Source organism: Drosophila innubila (genome assembly GCF_004354385.1).
Source record: "Drosophila innubila isolate TH190305 chromosome 2L unlocalized genomic scaffold, UK_Dinn_1.0 4_B_2L, whole genome shotgun sequence".
In the NCBI taxonomy this organism is placed as follows: Eukaryota; Metazoa; Arthropoda; class Insecta; order Diptera; family Drosophilidae; genus Drosophila; species Drosophila innubila.
The window spans coordinates 29,511,210-29,527,166 of record NW_022995372.1 but is presented as its reverse complement, the minus strand read 5'-3'; the positions used below and the strand labels follow the sequence as shown (position 1 = coordinate 29,527,166).

The following is a 15,957-nucleotide window of genomic DNA, read 5'->3' as shown; positions in this document are numbered from 1 at the left end:
TCAACTGTTCCTTAAAGTTGCGCATACGGAGACGTGGTGAATTTTGACTTTCCTTGTGTTGTTGCAACGCCGAGCACCTTGGCGCCAGGCAGGTTTGACGCCATTTCATTATTTGACCGGGGCGGCGCAGCAGCATGCCAATGCTGCCAATTGTGCCGCTCCAGCAACGCATCCGCACTGAGCTGAAGTCGACCCGCTAGCCAGCCAAAGATCTGTGGTATGGGCACTGCAAGTCCAACACCACCTCAAATTCCTTGGGCACCAATCGTGCCACATCATTAGCAATCCATGGGTCACATGTGTCACGCCTTTAATCTCACCAGCCTGCAGATGTGGCAACAATTGTTGCACATACAGTTGCGTTGGACGCCAAGCACCTGGGCCAAACTGAGTCCACGATGGGCGCCAGCCACTGGGAGGATTCCTGAGATTCACCCCGTCCAGACGGGTCAAGATTTCATTAAATCCAGCACAGTGCAGTCCGGATGATGGTAGACCCACCAGGAGATCACCCGGCTGATACAGATCGAAGCGTGGCAGCACGTGACTCCTCAACGAGACCCACACAATAGCCGGCCATGTCGTACTGACCAGGCTTATAAAGAGGGCATTTCAGCGGTCTCACCACCTACAAGGATTTAAGAAGAAACAGGGTGAGATTGCGATGGTAACTATAAACTCAGCAAATCCCTCAACAGTTAAAATTTGTACACCTAAATTGCAAAATAGTGTTTTTGCATTTATGGAGAAATCAAACCGAAACAAATTTAATAAATTGAATTTTTTGCATAAATATGAATGAATTTAGAGGCCAAACCATGATCAAAATGACATTCCGCTTGAAAATCGGTTCAGCTTTGACAAAGTTAGGACGGTTTGACTTTGGTCAGCCTTTGGATCAAGCACTTTACAAGTCAAAATTTTCGTTCGATTTCCTATGATTTTGACAAGAGAATTAAACGTCTCAGAATCAAGCTAAAAGTGTTGTTTTATACTAATTTTTATTAGTATTAAAATTGAAGACTTGAGATCTAAAATGTTCAATTTTCAAAATATCGAAGGGGAAAGTATTACCATCAATATCGAAATCTAGCAACAAATAATTTTTTTTATGAAATTAATAAGCTTTGAATAAAAAAAATTTAGAGGCCAAACCATGATCAAAATGACATTCCGCTTGAAAATCGGTTCAGTTTTGACAAAGTTATGACGGTTTGACTTTGGTCAGACTTTGGATCTAGCACTATACAAGTCAAAATTTTCGTTCAATTTCTCATGATTTTTGACAAGAAAATGAAACGTCTCAGGTTCAAGTTTAAAGTGTTGTCTTATACTAATTATACTAATTATAATATAAGGAGTTGAATAAAAGTAAAACTTGAGATTTAAAATTTTGAATTTTCAAAATTTCAAGGGGACCCTACATGGGAACCTTGGCTTCAATTGGCAAAAAAAAAAAAAAATTTTTAAATGAACAAAATTTGAATACAGAATGAATATAGAGGCCAAATCATGATCAAAGTGAAATTCAGCTTAAAATCGGTTCAGCTTTACCAAAGTTATGACGGTTCGAATTTGCTCAAGCCTCTGATCTAGCAACTTTGCAAGTAAAAATATTTCGTAATTTTGACATGATTTTTTTACAAGAAAATGAAAGGCCTGAGAATCAAGTTTAAAGTGTTGTTTTAAAATTTGCAAAATTAAAATTCCAAAACGGTACCCTTACCATCGAAATAAATAGCTAGATGTATTAAAATCTTAATAGACCCAACTGAATGGTACAAGTAAACTCCTGTTGATTTCCTTAAATTTTCGAGACCCCTCGACTTCCCTGGGTTTCTTACCTACGAGAGCGCATCGAGCATCCCGACAGCCATCGGCCATCCCCTTGACAAGCTGTGCGGCCAGCGGAACCTGCAGCTTGCCGCAGGCAATGTAGTCCAAAAATGCAACCGGCTCAGCCCCAAATTCCAGCAGATCATTGGCAGCCATGGCAAAGATCGTAGCCAATGTGATCGTAGAGTTCATGATGCAGGGCCAGCTGAATTTTGGCACCCACTCCTGAGTTGTTTCCGCAATGATGGGTTGACTGTAACTCAGATCCTTGATCGAAAAGTCCACCGAAGCCACCCAAACCACCAAGAACGCCAGGACGTTGGGTGCCACGGGAAAGTGGTTTGATGCGTTGAACTAAAGCATCGCCAGCATCGATATCCACGCCACTGTCCTTATAACTGAGCGATGGAGTTGACACCCTGCGAAACAGCACAAACGCAGTCAAAGCGATAGGAAGAAAGACAGAGAGGAAGAAGAGAAGTAGAATAAGAGAGTAAGAACGTAATTCTAAAGATCTAAAGTGATATCGACTTGCACCTATTTAAAATCGATCAGGAAATAAATACCAAACTGAAAAATCATTTTTCAAATATGAATTCCAAACTGAAACAAATATTAGTTAACTAACTAAATGTATTTCGAAACTCAACAAGACATAAATTACACTCTCAACATAACCTTTCACTTTGATTTATTAAGCTCATTACATTTTGAATGCCTTTTGTGCAATATCCGTGCGATATTGTGTTGTCGATCCCTCAAATCTGATGCCAGCCGCCATTTTGGTTGCTTGAGCTGCTGCTTCCTTAGATCGGCATCCAATGCGATCGCAATGAGCACACGACCTCCATTTGTTATCGGCTTCTTATCCGCATTTACGGCTATAGCACTGTGCAAAATCAGTCGGTTATCTTCAATAATATCGGGAAAGCCTGCAAAATTTTTTTTTTCTAATTAATTTTTCTTGTAATATTTAGTTGTAATTCCTTATTATTATCTTAATTTGTTCATCAATAGAAAGAGCAGGCACATAGTAATTAATCCAAGTTTATAAGTGTGTGTGAGTCTTTGAAAGAGTTAAGCAGCTGAGTCTAAGCAACAGAGTAAATTTAAGTTTATTACGACAGTGGCGTCCAAATATTGTATTAATATATGTGCGAAGTTTTTGGAAAGATCAGTTCATTCTGTCCGATAAGTTGACTACAATGGCGTCTTGGAAAATGTCTATGGCTGGAGGAAAATGTTTGGAAGAAGAAAATAAATTGAGAAAGCTTATAAAGTGGCTTCCAAGTAAATGAGTGTATGTTATTAGCCGTTCTTCGCTAGGAAAGTTTTATATTCGAAGAAGAAAGTTTTCCAACTCATTAATACATTGGCGTCTATGTATAAGTGGGTATGTGTAGGGTAATTTACAGTTCTACACTACAGTAGCGTCTAAATATTTGTATTTCGTTCAAAGTAATTCGTTTGTCCCCTAATTTTAACTTAACCTGTTAAAATTTACCTTGAATGGGCATCCTTTGGTTGATGTTTCCGGATAACCAGCACTGGCCACGACACCACGGCACTTAGATTGTTGCGGCAAGGTTAACTTGTTGAGGGTGCCACTGCAACAGGCCTGCATAACCTCAAACAAGTCGGACTCCAGTAGAGAGTATAACCTGAGTTTCAGGATCACCGAAGCGACAGTTGAACTCAGGACACGGGGACCATCGCGTGTCAGCATGAGACCCATAGAGAACTCCCTGATAGGGAATACGTTCCTGGGACAATCCCTTAATGGCACGTTCCAGAACAGCACGTTGGACCAGCTCTAAGGCCTGTTTACTGATCAATGGACAGGGCAATAGGCGCCCATGCCGCCAGTATTGGGTCCCGTATCGCCAGTTCCAATACGCTTATGATCCTGAGCTGGAAGCATCGCCTGGATCGTGTTGCCATCGGTAAAGGCCAGCAGTGAAACCTCCTCGCCCTCCAGAAGCTCCTCAACCACCAGAGTGGCGCCTGCCTGCCATACTTAAGATTGCCTAGAATGTCATCGACAGCCTGACAAGCCTCATCCGCATTCGCGGCAACTACAACGCCTTTGCCGGCCGCCAGACCAGCTGCCTTGACCACCAGAGCGGCATAGGGTGCGCTACAAAGGGAATGTTTCGGTTATATCAAAGATTAAAGAATAACAAGAACGAAAAGCTACCCTCGGCAAGCCGAGGATTTTATACCCTTGCAGATCACAGTATAATCTTTATAGCCTTTTTCTATTAACCTCAACTTTTCTACATATCTATTAATATGTTCTTAATCTTTCCATTTTGAAAAGTGAAACTGTAGAATTACATTTTATTGTTATCAAAACCGGCTCGATTTTCTCTAAAATTAAAAAAATAAAATGCTGAAAAGTACATTTTTTGACAGTTCTAAACGAATTATTTTATTTACTATCATCTATATATATAAAACTGTTTGTCCTGACTGACTGACTCACTGGCTCAAAATAACAACTTGATTTTTATTTTTAAAACAAAATAATCATAGTTAAAAAATAAAAATTAATTATTATTCTTTGATTATTTTTTGTGTTCTCAAAAATAATGATTGTTTTTCAAAATTAGTCAGTAAGCAAATCAATAAAATTTAAAATTATCATTATATTGTCATTTTATAATCAAAACTATAATGGAAACAGTCTTTAAATTAGACATAATACGCTCTGCAAGAATATGTAAAGTATGTTAGGGCCTCTTACCTGCGTATAAACTTCTTGGCTTTAACCACATCCGTGAAACTCTCATATCTTGCCGTTGGAATGCCATGTCTAAGCATAAAGTCCTTGGACCACTTTTTATCCGCCTCGATTTGAGCACCTTGTTTGCCGGGGCCAAAGCAAGCGATGCCCGCTTGTCGTAGTACATCGCCTATGCCCAACCCTAATGGTTCTTCGGGTCCCACGGAAACCAGCGAGATATTGTTTAGCTTACACCACTTGGCAATGGCCTGGAAAGCGAGAAGATTGAAAAGATATTTATGTAAATAGCTATAGAGCAAGCCCAAGAATTATTATATTTATCATCATTTATCTTAGTCGATTTGATAATCAATTTGTCGTCGAGAATATTAAAAAAAAATACCTTCCTAATTGTTTTGCCATTAAGGCAGGGTGCATTGTCTCATTGGTGAATGTCGAAACGAAACGAATTAAACTGACTCAGTTGCCAGCAATGTAAACAACAAGAGCAACAACAAAACCCACTAAATCCGGGCCCTGATGATCCGGTTTTTTTTTTTAATTTAATTTTTTTTTAACGGGAGCGTGACTGCGTCTTAGTCTGTCTTCTAATCGAATTGGCGCCAATGGCGAAATTGTTTTAATCGCCGTAATGGCAAGTGCAACGGCATTCCAAAATCATTTAGCACATTTGAAGATTCCCCCACACTGGGGATTGGGTTCAAGTACGTTCAGTGATCGTAAAGATCGATCTCGAACTCGGGAAGTCATCGTAGTCATCTGATGTGACGTCTTCACATTGTCATTTGATGTTACCGTTTTTGGCAATCCGGCCAAGGTTTCCATTTCCCGCTAATATAAAACAGTGGGACGAATTGGGAGAACGTTTTGAATTATTATTGTTGCTGTAGTTGCGTCTCGGAATTTCTGACCACTTTCCAAATTTGGCCAGAACATTTCTAGTCTTTATCTTCTTCCCATGATTTACTTTATTGCATACTATATGCAAATTAAAGACAGGGAAGAGAGCACAAAGTTGAACTTAGACTGTTGACCAAAATATGATGACAGTCATGACGAGTATCTCGAGAATTAGTTACGCTTTGTTGAATTACTTTGAGAATCAGAATGGAAATAGTTAAACAGCTTTTTCAAGCCAACAGCAAACAACAACGGATCTATTATAAAATAGAAATATGTATCTCAGTATTTCGAATTTAGAAGAGGAAAGGGAATAAAACAAAATAAATACCGGTTACTTTTGAAAGTTCTAATAATTCTAAGATAAGATTAAATCGAAAAGATAGAAGGATATGTAGCATGATATATTTCTAATATCTTTAAGGCGAATATTATTTAGTGTATATCCCCATTTAGAATATTGGAAACATTATAGAATATATAGCATTTATAAATTCCGAAATACACAGCATTATATCGACTTAATAAGTTGTAGTCTATTAAATTAAAATATGGTATATTTTATAATGTATAGTTAATAAAAAAAGAAGTAAAAATTATATTTAACTGTATTTTGTATCAATTAAATTTGCATATTATATCTAGAATATATAAAGAGCAATTAAAAAATTTTGTCGAAATGTCAGATTATGACAATAAAATAAAGAAAAATTTTAAATATATTAATAATATTCTAAGACATGTTGGAAAATTTGATTTGAAAATTCTAGTTAAAGTTAAGTCTTGAGCTTCCCCAAATAAATCTAAATCAAACTTCAGTTTAAGTTTGAGTTCATTGATTTCTTTGCCTTGCGTAAGTATACAAATATGGAATGCAAGGTAATATTAAAAAAAAATATATATATCAAAATTTAAGTGCCACACAACCTTCGAGTAGGGCATACAATTCCGATTCGGATTCGGATCCGGATTTCGATTACATGAATTTAACCAGCCCACATCTTAAGGAATTGCAGCGACAAACAATTTTGCGATGATATATAAAATAATAATTATAAAAAGAGGAACAAAAAAAAATGAAAATAAAAATAAAATCATTTAATTTATGACTGCCGTTCAAGATGATGACGAGCGCCAGACGACGACGCTGCCACCTTCGTCTTTCCGCCCGCTCCCAATCTTGGTTTGTCGTCGTCTCCGATGGTTTTTTTCGGAGCTGGGTTTCCAGAGAAAAAATGTCAAAAATAATCACGGTGAGCGGATTGATATAAAACGAAAGCATACCAAAAGCAAGCAAACAGTCGGTGATTTAAAGCGCTAGAACGAACAACCGCGACGAGAAGATTCCCCGAAAAATACGAAAATAAAAAAAAAGATTATAATCTGACTAAATAAAGATAGTTGAAAATGTGGTTTAATCTGTTTGTAAGTCTTTAGACACTTTAGGCCAAGTTCATGGAATTAAACTAATTCGTTAAATACTTTTCAAGATTCAAATGGCATTTGTAATGGTTGTCATCCAGGCTGGCGTTTATGTGCCAGACTCGGATCGTAATACCCATACACTACACAATGATCTTCAGGTGGAGACAGACGGCAGTTATCGTTATGAGTATGAAACATCCAATGGGATTGTTGGCAAACAATCTGGATTGGGAGGCGTTGCAATCCAAGGAGGATCCAGTTGGATATCACCCGAGGGAACACCGATTAGTATTAGCTATGTGGCCGATGAGAAAGGATATTATCCAGTCGGTGATCATATTCCCAAAGTGCCAGATTACATACTGAGATCATTGGAGTACATACGTAATCATCCATATCAAGTGAAGGATTACTATACTGGCGAAGTAAAGACAGTTGCCCATGATGCGGAGGCGTTTAAGGTCTACACACGCAACATTCAAGAGGCGACGACACCACGATCTCGACCCAGCACCACACCAAAGGTGGTGCATCTGACACATCCGCCCACAACGCAGTTGCTAAGCAAACGACGCTGACGGGAAATACAATCCACACATTGTGGATATAATGAGGGGATTGGGGCGGGATGACTTGAAGACAAGGCAACACAAACTGTGAATTTGATCTAAACAATTAATTAAGTCACAATAAATAAAAGTGTTAAGACAAAGTAAGCACAACAATATACACACATAATATAAACATTTATACTTAAACTTTGATACAATAAAAACATATAAAAATTAGATTGATTTGCTATACTCGACGCACTCTGAGGCGCCAATGGGGAAGACGCTAATGCGCTGAGGGCGCTGAGAGGGACGAGGGAACCGAGCCTGGACTTGCTAATGGGTAACGGAATTTATGACGGAATAAAAAATGAGTTTGAAATTTCAAACTGACTGTGGAGTAAACACGTTTTGAGTTAAGGATATATACAAATATACATAAGGTACTTAACAAAAATATACAAAACATAAAAGGCTTTAAAGGTTAGGATATTATTTACAAAAAAAGCACGGAATCCCAAAAAATTTGTTTGATACCATAACTGAATTTATGACGGGATTATAAATTAGTTCTAAATTTAAAAAAAGACACAGGGAAACACATTGTAAGCTAAAAAATTGTACAAAAATACGAAATATATATAAGGTACTTGAAATAAATATAAGAAACCTTAACAAACTTTAAATTTTGAAAAAATAAAAAAATTAGTCACGAAATACCGAAGAACCTGGACCTTAATGAACACATACTTGCTATTTTCGCAAGGTCAAATTATTTAAGATGAATTGTACCTAAAAAAAAAGTCGATCATTTACTACTTTAAAGTTTATTGGTGCTCTGTAGGCAAATTTCATTGCATCATATACTTAGTGATACTAAACCCTTTAATTTTAAACAAACCTATATATAGAACTCTAGATTCTTTTTATTTAACTTTTTTTATAAAATAGAGGCTAACGATTTTAAAAAAGTATAAAATATATTAAACAATATAAAGGTTGCAAAATATCATTCTTAAAAGTTCATAAACATTTTTAAAGTTTGCTTTAATTGACTTGAAAAAAATTAAATGACAAAATTTAAATACTTGTAAAAATATTTACATGATAGATGAAATAAAATCGAAAGAAAATCTCAAAGTAAGCGTATTTTATTACAAAAAAAAAAACCTAATTTACAGATTAGAACTGTTGATATTGTTGTCACCAAATAAATCTATTTTACAATAATATAATGCACATTACAAACTACACGTACATATTTAGTTAAGCGTGCGTTTTGCGTCAACGATAAGAGTGAGGCTTAAACACCCCGATCGCATCACAAGGGTTAAAGCATACTAAACACTACACAAACGCACACTCTCACACAGATGGAGATTGCAAAGATTGGTCGCTGTTATGGTTTTGATTGATTCATTTATGAGCCCCGGTTAGCATTAAAACGAAATTAACTGAGAGCCATAAAAATTCGAGAAAAGAAGGCCTTACAGATTATAATAAAAAAAAATATGTTGAAAATTTGCATTGCAGCTGCAGAAGCAAAGTCGGTAGAAGAGTCTCAGTCTCGTCTTGTTGCCAGTCGCTGTGTAACTTAAAGCTCGGCACGAAGGTTAAGTGAAGGACGTGCACAGTGGTAGATTACAATGATGTCCAACCACAACAACCTCCATTGTGGAAGCTGCACTCACCTCAAAATCCTTCGCATCCAAAACATCAGCACCAAGATTCTGGCACGGACAGCTGAGAAATGCCAAAGCTGCCGGGAAGCGCATAGATCTGCGCCACTTGTGGTGATTGATTGAGTTTCAACAGATGGCGTTCGCGTCCGCCGCTAATGACCAACACGCTATGCGACATTTTTATATACTTTTCTGTTTTTGCTTTGCAAAATTCCTAACAAAGCAATCAAAAACTGCGCACGTTTATACACAAAATGTTATTAATTTGTTTTGCTGTTTTAACTTGTGCCCACGTGTTGAGCGATCTGTTGGTTTTAAAGATAGAGAGCGAGAGAGAGCGCCCACGAGAGCCGCACGCACGCACAGTGAGAACAAGAGAGCGAGAGAGCGTAGCTTTTGGGCTCTGCTTTTTATGCTGCTGTTGTTGTGGCTATTGAGGGGGCTTTAAAGCACTTATTAAACCGCACCACACGACGACGCGTTTACAACTGAAACTGAATTGAATTAAATATTTTATGTGTAGCAAAAATCCAAATGCCAATCCCTAGGTAAGTCAATCCGTGACGTGAACTGCGTCATCAGCTGATTGGATTTAAATACCCTTTAATGACGTTATGTGTAACGAATTACAAACGATGTCTCCAATCGCATTAAGTGCAGCACAAGGGGCAATGCAAATATAATTATCTCAGTCTATCGCACACTTCTTAGCTTAGCAAAATAATTGAAAGCCTCGTCCTAAGCCTTTGAAAGTTTGACAAGCATATAATACAGTGGCTACAATATAAAAATAGGGTATAAATACTTCGGCAACTCATTTATAGTAATTCTATCTTGTTTTGTGTTGCTGTCCGCTGATAAGAAAACTGGCTGAAAAGGCGTTGGATGTCGGCGTCGGCGAAGTCTACTTGTTTCATTGCATTCTGTTTGTTGATTTTGCTGTTGTGAAAAGCTTTGAAAAATAACGAAAACACATCGATAACCTTTGAGGCCTTAACCGTTGCATCCGTGGGGGTAAATAATTGCAACTGCAGCTAACGGCACAGCTTGAACATATCGAGTATTTTGGAAGCATTTAAATTCATATTATTGTAATTTAAAAAATATTTGAAAATTTTTCGCAACAACTAGAAATGTTATTAAGAAATTAAAATGTTAAAATTGCTGCTATTCAATTTGAACATTTAAAATGCAATTGAAATCACACGAATTAAGCAGATTAAACGAATTTATTGACTGTTGTGGAATGTCAATTAACTGATATCAATAAAGGAAATAAATATATATAGAAATATTTACATATAATTAAATATATATATATATTTTAACTGAGATTATTGAACTTATTTTCAAAGATTTCTGATTTTGATTGTATGTAAAACAAAGACAATATTTTTTTATAAACTTAATGTACTATATACGTTACTCTAATTGCAGTAGCTTTTTATACAAAACTGCATAAAACTTCTCTACGTGGTATTTTTCGGGGAATCACAAAAAGTTTCGTCTGTCCTCATCGAGTAGTTGTCACAAATTTTCGGGAAAATACCAAAATTTTATTGGTGAATTTTAATAATGAATGATACTCGATGGAATACTTGATAGATGATAAAACCCGATAAAGAGATGTATAGGTTGTTCTTAAAAATTATATTACCGTATTAATTCACACTTGTATTTAGAATTGCGACTTTACTTAGAAAATATAATTTTCAAAAAATATTTATAAATACATATATGTACATAAAAAAGAAAGTATTCATGAATATTACTCGGCATTTTGATACGATTATGGAAAATTATGAATTTTGTGCTTAACATGACATTTTCGAATCACTTATGGAGCATTTACAGGAGTGCAGCACATTTAGAAAGTTGTTATTTAAAACTAATTCAACAAATTAATATTTACTTAATGACAAAAGCCTGACAAAAAAGCTCATACCAAAGAAATATAAGTAAAAAGATATCCAGTTTTAGTTTGGATATTCCAAACCTTGATAAACTGTTCAAACACAATTCAAAATTTCATAGGCTCGTTGTGTAAAATATTTATTTTATTTCAGTTTGTTTGTTGTATTATTAGTAATAGGCATTAAAATTGTGTTTTTTTGTTGTAAATTTACAAGATAACTACCAAACTCCGTCATAAATTTGTTTACATAGTTTTTGTTGTTGAAGCTACAATCAAATGAGCCACAAATAATAAATGATAATAAATGTAAACAACAAAATAGAAGAATTACTCAATGCAATCTTAGAATGACAATTTTGAATGCATGGGATAATTGAAATGAAACAATTTTGTTGCGTCCCGCCGTCGCCTGTTACCGACGCATCTGAAAGCCGATGGTGCCATTGGGGCAAGGACCACGTGGCAGCCGCAATACATTATCATTGTAAGCATGTGCATATTGTGGTGGCGGCGGCGGGGGCGCCGCCGTCTGTTGCTGTTGGGGCGAATGCATTGACTGTTGGCGCAATAACGCGGCTGAAACGCTACCGCCTACAACCGGTGACCAGCTCTGCTGAGGATTGGGCGTTGAGCTGCTGCTGCTGCTTGGCCAGCTGGTCCTGCAACATATGGAGGCATGCGTTGGTGCTGAAACATTGGTGCTGAGTATATATAGCTCATGGCTGCTGCCGTCGGCGGTGGTGGCGGCGGTGCCTGATAGTAGTTGTTATAGTTGTACATTGGCGTTGCTGACTGTGACATTTTTGGCGCCGAACTCGATCGGTGCATGCCAGGTGCAGTAGATGCAATGCCGCCAATGCTGCCGACTCCTCCTGCAACTCCGCTGTTATTGTTGTTGTTATTGTTATTGAAATTGACAGCATAAGAGGGTACTTCTGCTTGCCATTGAGCTGATGGATTCACAGACGTTGTGCTGACATTGCTAACTGGCGTTGTGGGTGTGGCACTGCATGTGGAAAAGTAGACAATTTTAGTGATTACAAGGCAAATTCAGTTAAAAATGCTAGGTAAACAGACTGAATTGTTGAGTTTTCCATAATAGTTTTACAAGGAAAGACAATAATACTAACGGTTTATCGTCCTCGGGGTTCTTGGCACTGCCCAGAATGCGCAGGCGCGCCTGTGCATATTCCTGTTCCCGCTGCTGCAACGTCTTGATAGGCTGCTTGGGTCGTATACCATTTGAGTCGCGTCGCTCCTCGGCCTGTGCGGGTCGTCGCAATATCTTGACCGTTTGATTGTTTATGGGATTGGCATAATTGGCTGCATCGTACTCGCTGGCCGACTTGTGCAATACCATCATGACAGGTGCCGTAGTCAAATCAGCCTCCATTATCGCTGGCTTTTTGGCAATCATTATTTGCTTGGGCGCTGCTGATGCTGCCGCTGCCGCCGCGCTGCCGCCGCTGCTGCTACTTTCTTGCAGAGACTGTGGACGCTGTAGCAATTTCATTTACTCCCGGTTGTGGTCTCAATTGTTGAGGCGGGTTTTAATTTGCTGCTTGTATCGTCACTGGCGGTTTGCAGTTTCGTTTGCAACGTCATGCAAAGCTGCAAAACATTCGGCACATATGTATATATTATATATATATATCAATGTTCTTGTTGCTATTGTTGTTGTAATGTCATTGAATACTCACGCCTGCCTCGTCAATTTCTTCCCAGTTGTTCAGCACATCGTCACCATTGGACATTGCAATCAGTTTCTTTTTTTATTTAGGATGCGAGCACGTTGCGTGTGCGTTGATTGTGTACAAATATGTGTATATTTTTTCGTTTCGCTTTTGTTTTACAAAATTTGTTGTTGTTGTTGTTGCAGCTGCTTCACTTCCTCCTTTTGCGCCTGCTACTGCAGCTCTTCTAACTGATACATAGTTCCTGCGCACTTTTATCAGACATAAGTTCTACATTTGATTTTGCACCGTTTTGCACAAAATGATTGTTTAAACAATGAAATATGCTATGATGCATATGCTTTACTTTACACACTCGCATACGCAACAATTTTGCTCGCTCTGTCGTTGGTAGCCCTGCGATAACACTCTATCGATTCATCTATCGATATCAACGACTGTGCCCTTTGAGGCGAATGTACATCAAGTTATTGAATATTTTGTATTTTTAAGGATCTTTTTTTGTGTGTTTTATTGCATAAAAAAACTTTATTTGTGTTTACTTAAAATTAAAAAAATCAGATATAAATCACTGTGAATGTCGATTTTCATATGTATCGTAAATGTCACAGTAATCGATAAAATGATTACTTCATTAATTATGTGCCACTAGCTATTTATAGCTAGTTCTCGCTATTTTAGAGATCATATACTAGAAAATTTTTAACATACTATTATCACTAAACAAATAACCTATAGAGAAGTCATCCATACAACTGAAAGTATCTCAGCTAAAAGCATGACAGGGCGTCCACTGGGTAATTTTTCGGTGGACGCGTCGTTTGAAGTTATTTTTGGTTTCGATTCAGTTGGCTGGCCGAGCTCGTTGCTATAAAATAATTGTCTTTAATATTTTATAAAGAAAACATCGTAAATCTTATAATTTTATAAGTAGATAATAAAATATACGATGTGTTGTTTTATAATTTTGAATATTTATTTGCCTTGAAATTTCTTCATTAAAAAATTTATTTATTTTAAATTATTAGAGCTTACATACAAATTTTAAAGGGAAACCTTATTAACAAAGCGATGTTGTCAATTCTCTCAGCAGCCTACATATGCACACACTTATTGTAAGATGCGCATACATAGAGATGAGCCTGCTTAAAATACATCTCTCTCTGTCTGGCTACAAAAGGACACGTATGTGTAAAGAGGGCGAGAGATGAATATTCTTATTTTGTATGACTTTTAGACGAGCACTAACAGAGCACTATGGGGAATTTGAGCAGTTTTATGAAATTAATTTCACTATTTCTTGATATATGTTACAAACCGTAACTGAATTCGATATTCGTTGCGCTTTGGTTCCCTGAAAAGAATGTGTAAAAAAAATAAGAACGTTTTACTTATATATGCATCAAAACATTTTATTTTCGTTTAAAATGGAAGCTGTAATTAATGTTTTTTCATTTAAGAGCATTATGCTAATTTTAGTCAGTCGGAGGAGAATTCCGTTTTACGTAGAAGTTCCTCTACAAATTGACGTAAATCTTCCAAGATCAATCGTCTTCCTGGCCTTAATCAATCCATTCTAGTCTTAAAACTTTGAATTCGAACAGCTTTCTTTTCTTTAAATTTTTTTGTTCAACGGCGGAGTAAAACCAGGTTGTATAATGGTTTAATCGACTGTTGATTGGACTATGAAGTTTCCTCAATGCTCAATATCATGCAAAGAAATCTTTTGCAAGTTCGTCAAATTGTCTCCAAGTGACGATTCGAGAACTCCATCGGTCGATAAATTGTTGAGCCTTCACAATTTCCGCATGTCACCACTCTGTTATCCACAGTCAATTTGCCATTGATAACGCAATGTCAACAATATCCTGTTTCATCTGGAATTCAACTTGTTCCCAAATTTTAAGCAGTTCATCCTTAAGGTTTGGTTCCTGCTTGGAGTTGGAACAGCAATCACAATGCTCAATAAGGCAAAACTTGTTGCGACGACAATTGAAACGCATTTTCTTAAGTTTTAATAATTAACTGAAGACTGAACACTATTTGACCATTATATAGCACGATTTGAGCTTATCGAAATTTAGTATCACTGCGGACGGCAGTTCGCGTTAGTGACGAAAACAGCACGAAGGGTGCGAAAGGCGACTAACTATATATAGCTAAGTTGGAAAATTTGCGCCGACTGTCCGATCAGATCGAGTTATATACCGATCGACAGGTTTAGTTCTAACTTACAAAATGGCGTACTAAAACTTTTTTCTAACCAACCTGGGTCATGAGATACGGGGTGTAAGTGGGAGGGAAAATTTTGATAATTGCAGCTTATGGGGCCGTTGGGGCTTTTGGTAAAATTTAAAAATACGCGTCGATTGATACCTCAATCAAATCCGATAACTGGTTCAAAAGATAAAAAAATTTGAAAATTTTAGTGGACTTCTCAAAATGAAATGAAAAGTCAGTTTGTTTGTCTGTTTGTCTGTTTGTCTGTTTGTCTGTTTTGCATCAAAAGCGCTAAAGAAGCTTAAATGTAATGATGGGGATTGATTCCTTTTCAAAAATCTAGAAATGTTTGTTCTACGACTTTTTCCAATTTCCGCTAGTTTAGCAGGAAAACTAAATCCGCCAAATTGAACAGTTTCCAAACCATAGAAGCTACAGATATGTTCTATATATCATTAGAAAGGTGTGTTTGAGGGCTTTTAGGCGTACCTTTAAACTTTTTTCTAAAGTACTCAGGTAACATTTTACAGGTGAAATAAAGTTTTTAGCTTACATTTTGGCGATTTCTGACAAAACAGCTCTAACGATTTTGTTAAATTTTAATATGTTGTAATACGTACAATTTCGCGTTTTTGGTATATGAAACATAAATTTTGGTTGAGGGGTTCGGAAGATATTACCTGTTAAGTGAATAAATACATTTTCCATCGGTCGAAAATCACGTTTTAGTACGAAAAAAACTTTTGGTTTTATGAATATCTCAACCAAAATGATACAATATGCATTTAACTTGGTTTTATATATCTGACCAAAGTTGGTTCAAATCGGACCACTATATCATATAGCTGTCATAGGACCGATCGGGTCAAATTAGGTTTTAGTATGAAAAACTTTTTTGTTTAATGAGAAATCTTAACAAACTAATACAATATGCATTTAACTTGGTTTTATATATCCTCACCAAAGTTGGTTCAAATCGGACCACTAA

The 15,957-nt window shown here is 36.8% G+C and overlaps 2 protein-coding genes and 1 pseudogene across 2 annotated transcripts; 1 reads left to right on the top strand and 2 right to left on the bottom strand.

The window, feature by feature from the left end:
• Positions 1 to 2,539: 2,539 nt before the first annotated feature.
• On the bottom strand, positions 2,540 to 9,318 carry LOC117781486 (annotated as a pseudogene).
• LOC117779500 (pupal cuticle protein-like) lies at positions 6,890 to 7,485 on the top strand. The gene is made up of 2 exons (XM_034615719.1): positions 6,890 to 6,907; positions 6,973 to 7,485. Exons 1-2 carry the CDS (start codon positions 6,890 to 6,892, stop codon positions 7,483 to 7,485), a joined length of 531 nt encoding a protein of 176 aa, XP_034471610.1.
• A 2,149-nt stretch (positions 9,319 to 11,467) lies between the features above and the next one.
• On the bottom strand, positions 11,468 to 12,809 carry LOC117782036 (type-2 histone deacetylase 1-like). The gene is given in 5 exon segments (XM_034618947.1): positions 11,468 to 11,691; positions 11,694 to 12,061; positions 12,186 to 12,585; positions 12,630 to 12,666; positions 12,756 to 12,809. Coding segments are annotated over 5 exon segments (1,083 nt in total).
• Between the last annotated feature and the right edge of the window lie 3,148 nt (positions 12,810 to 15,957).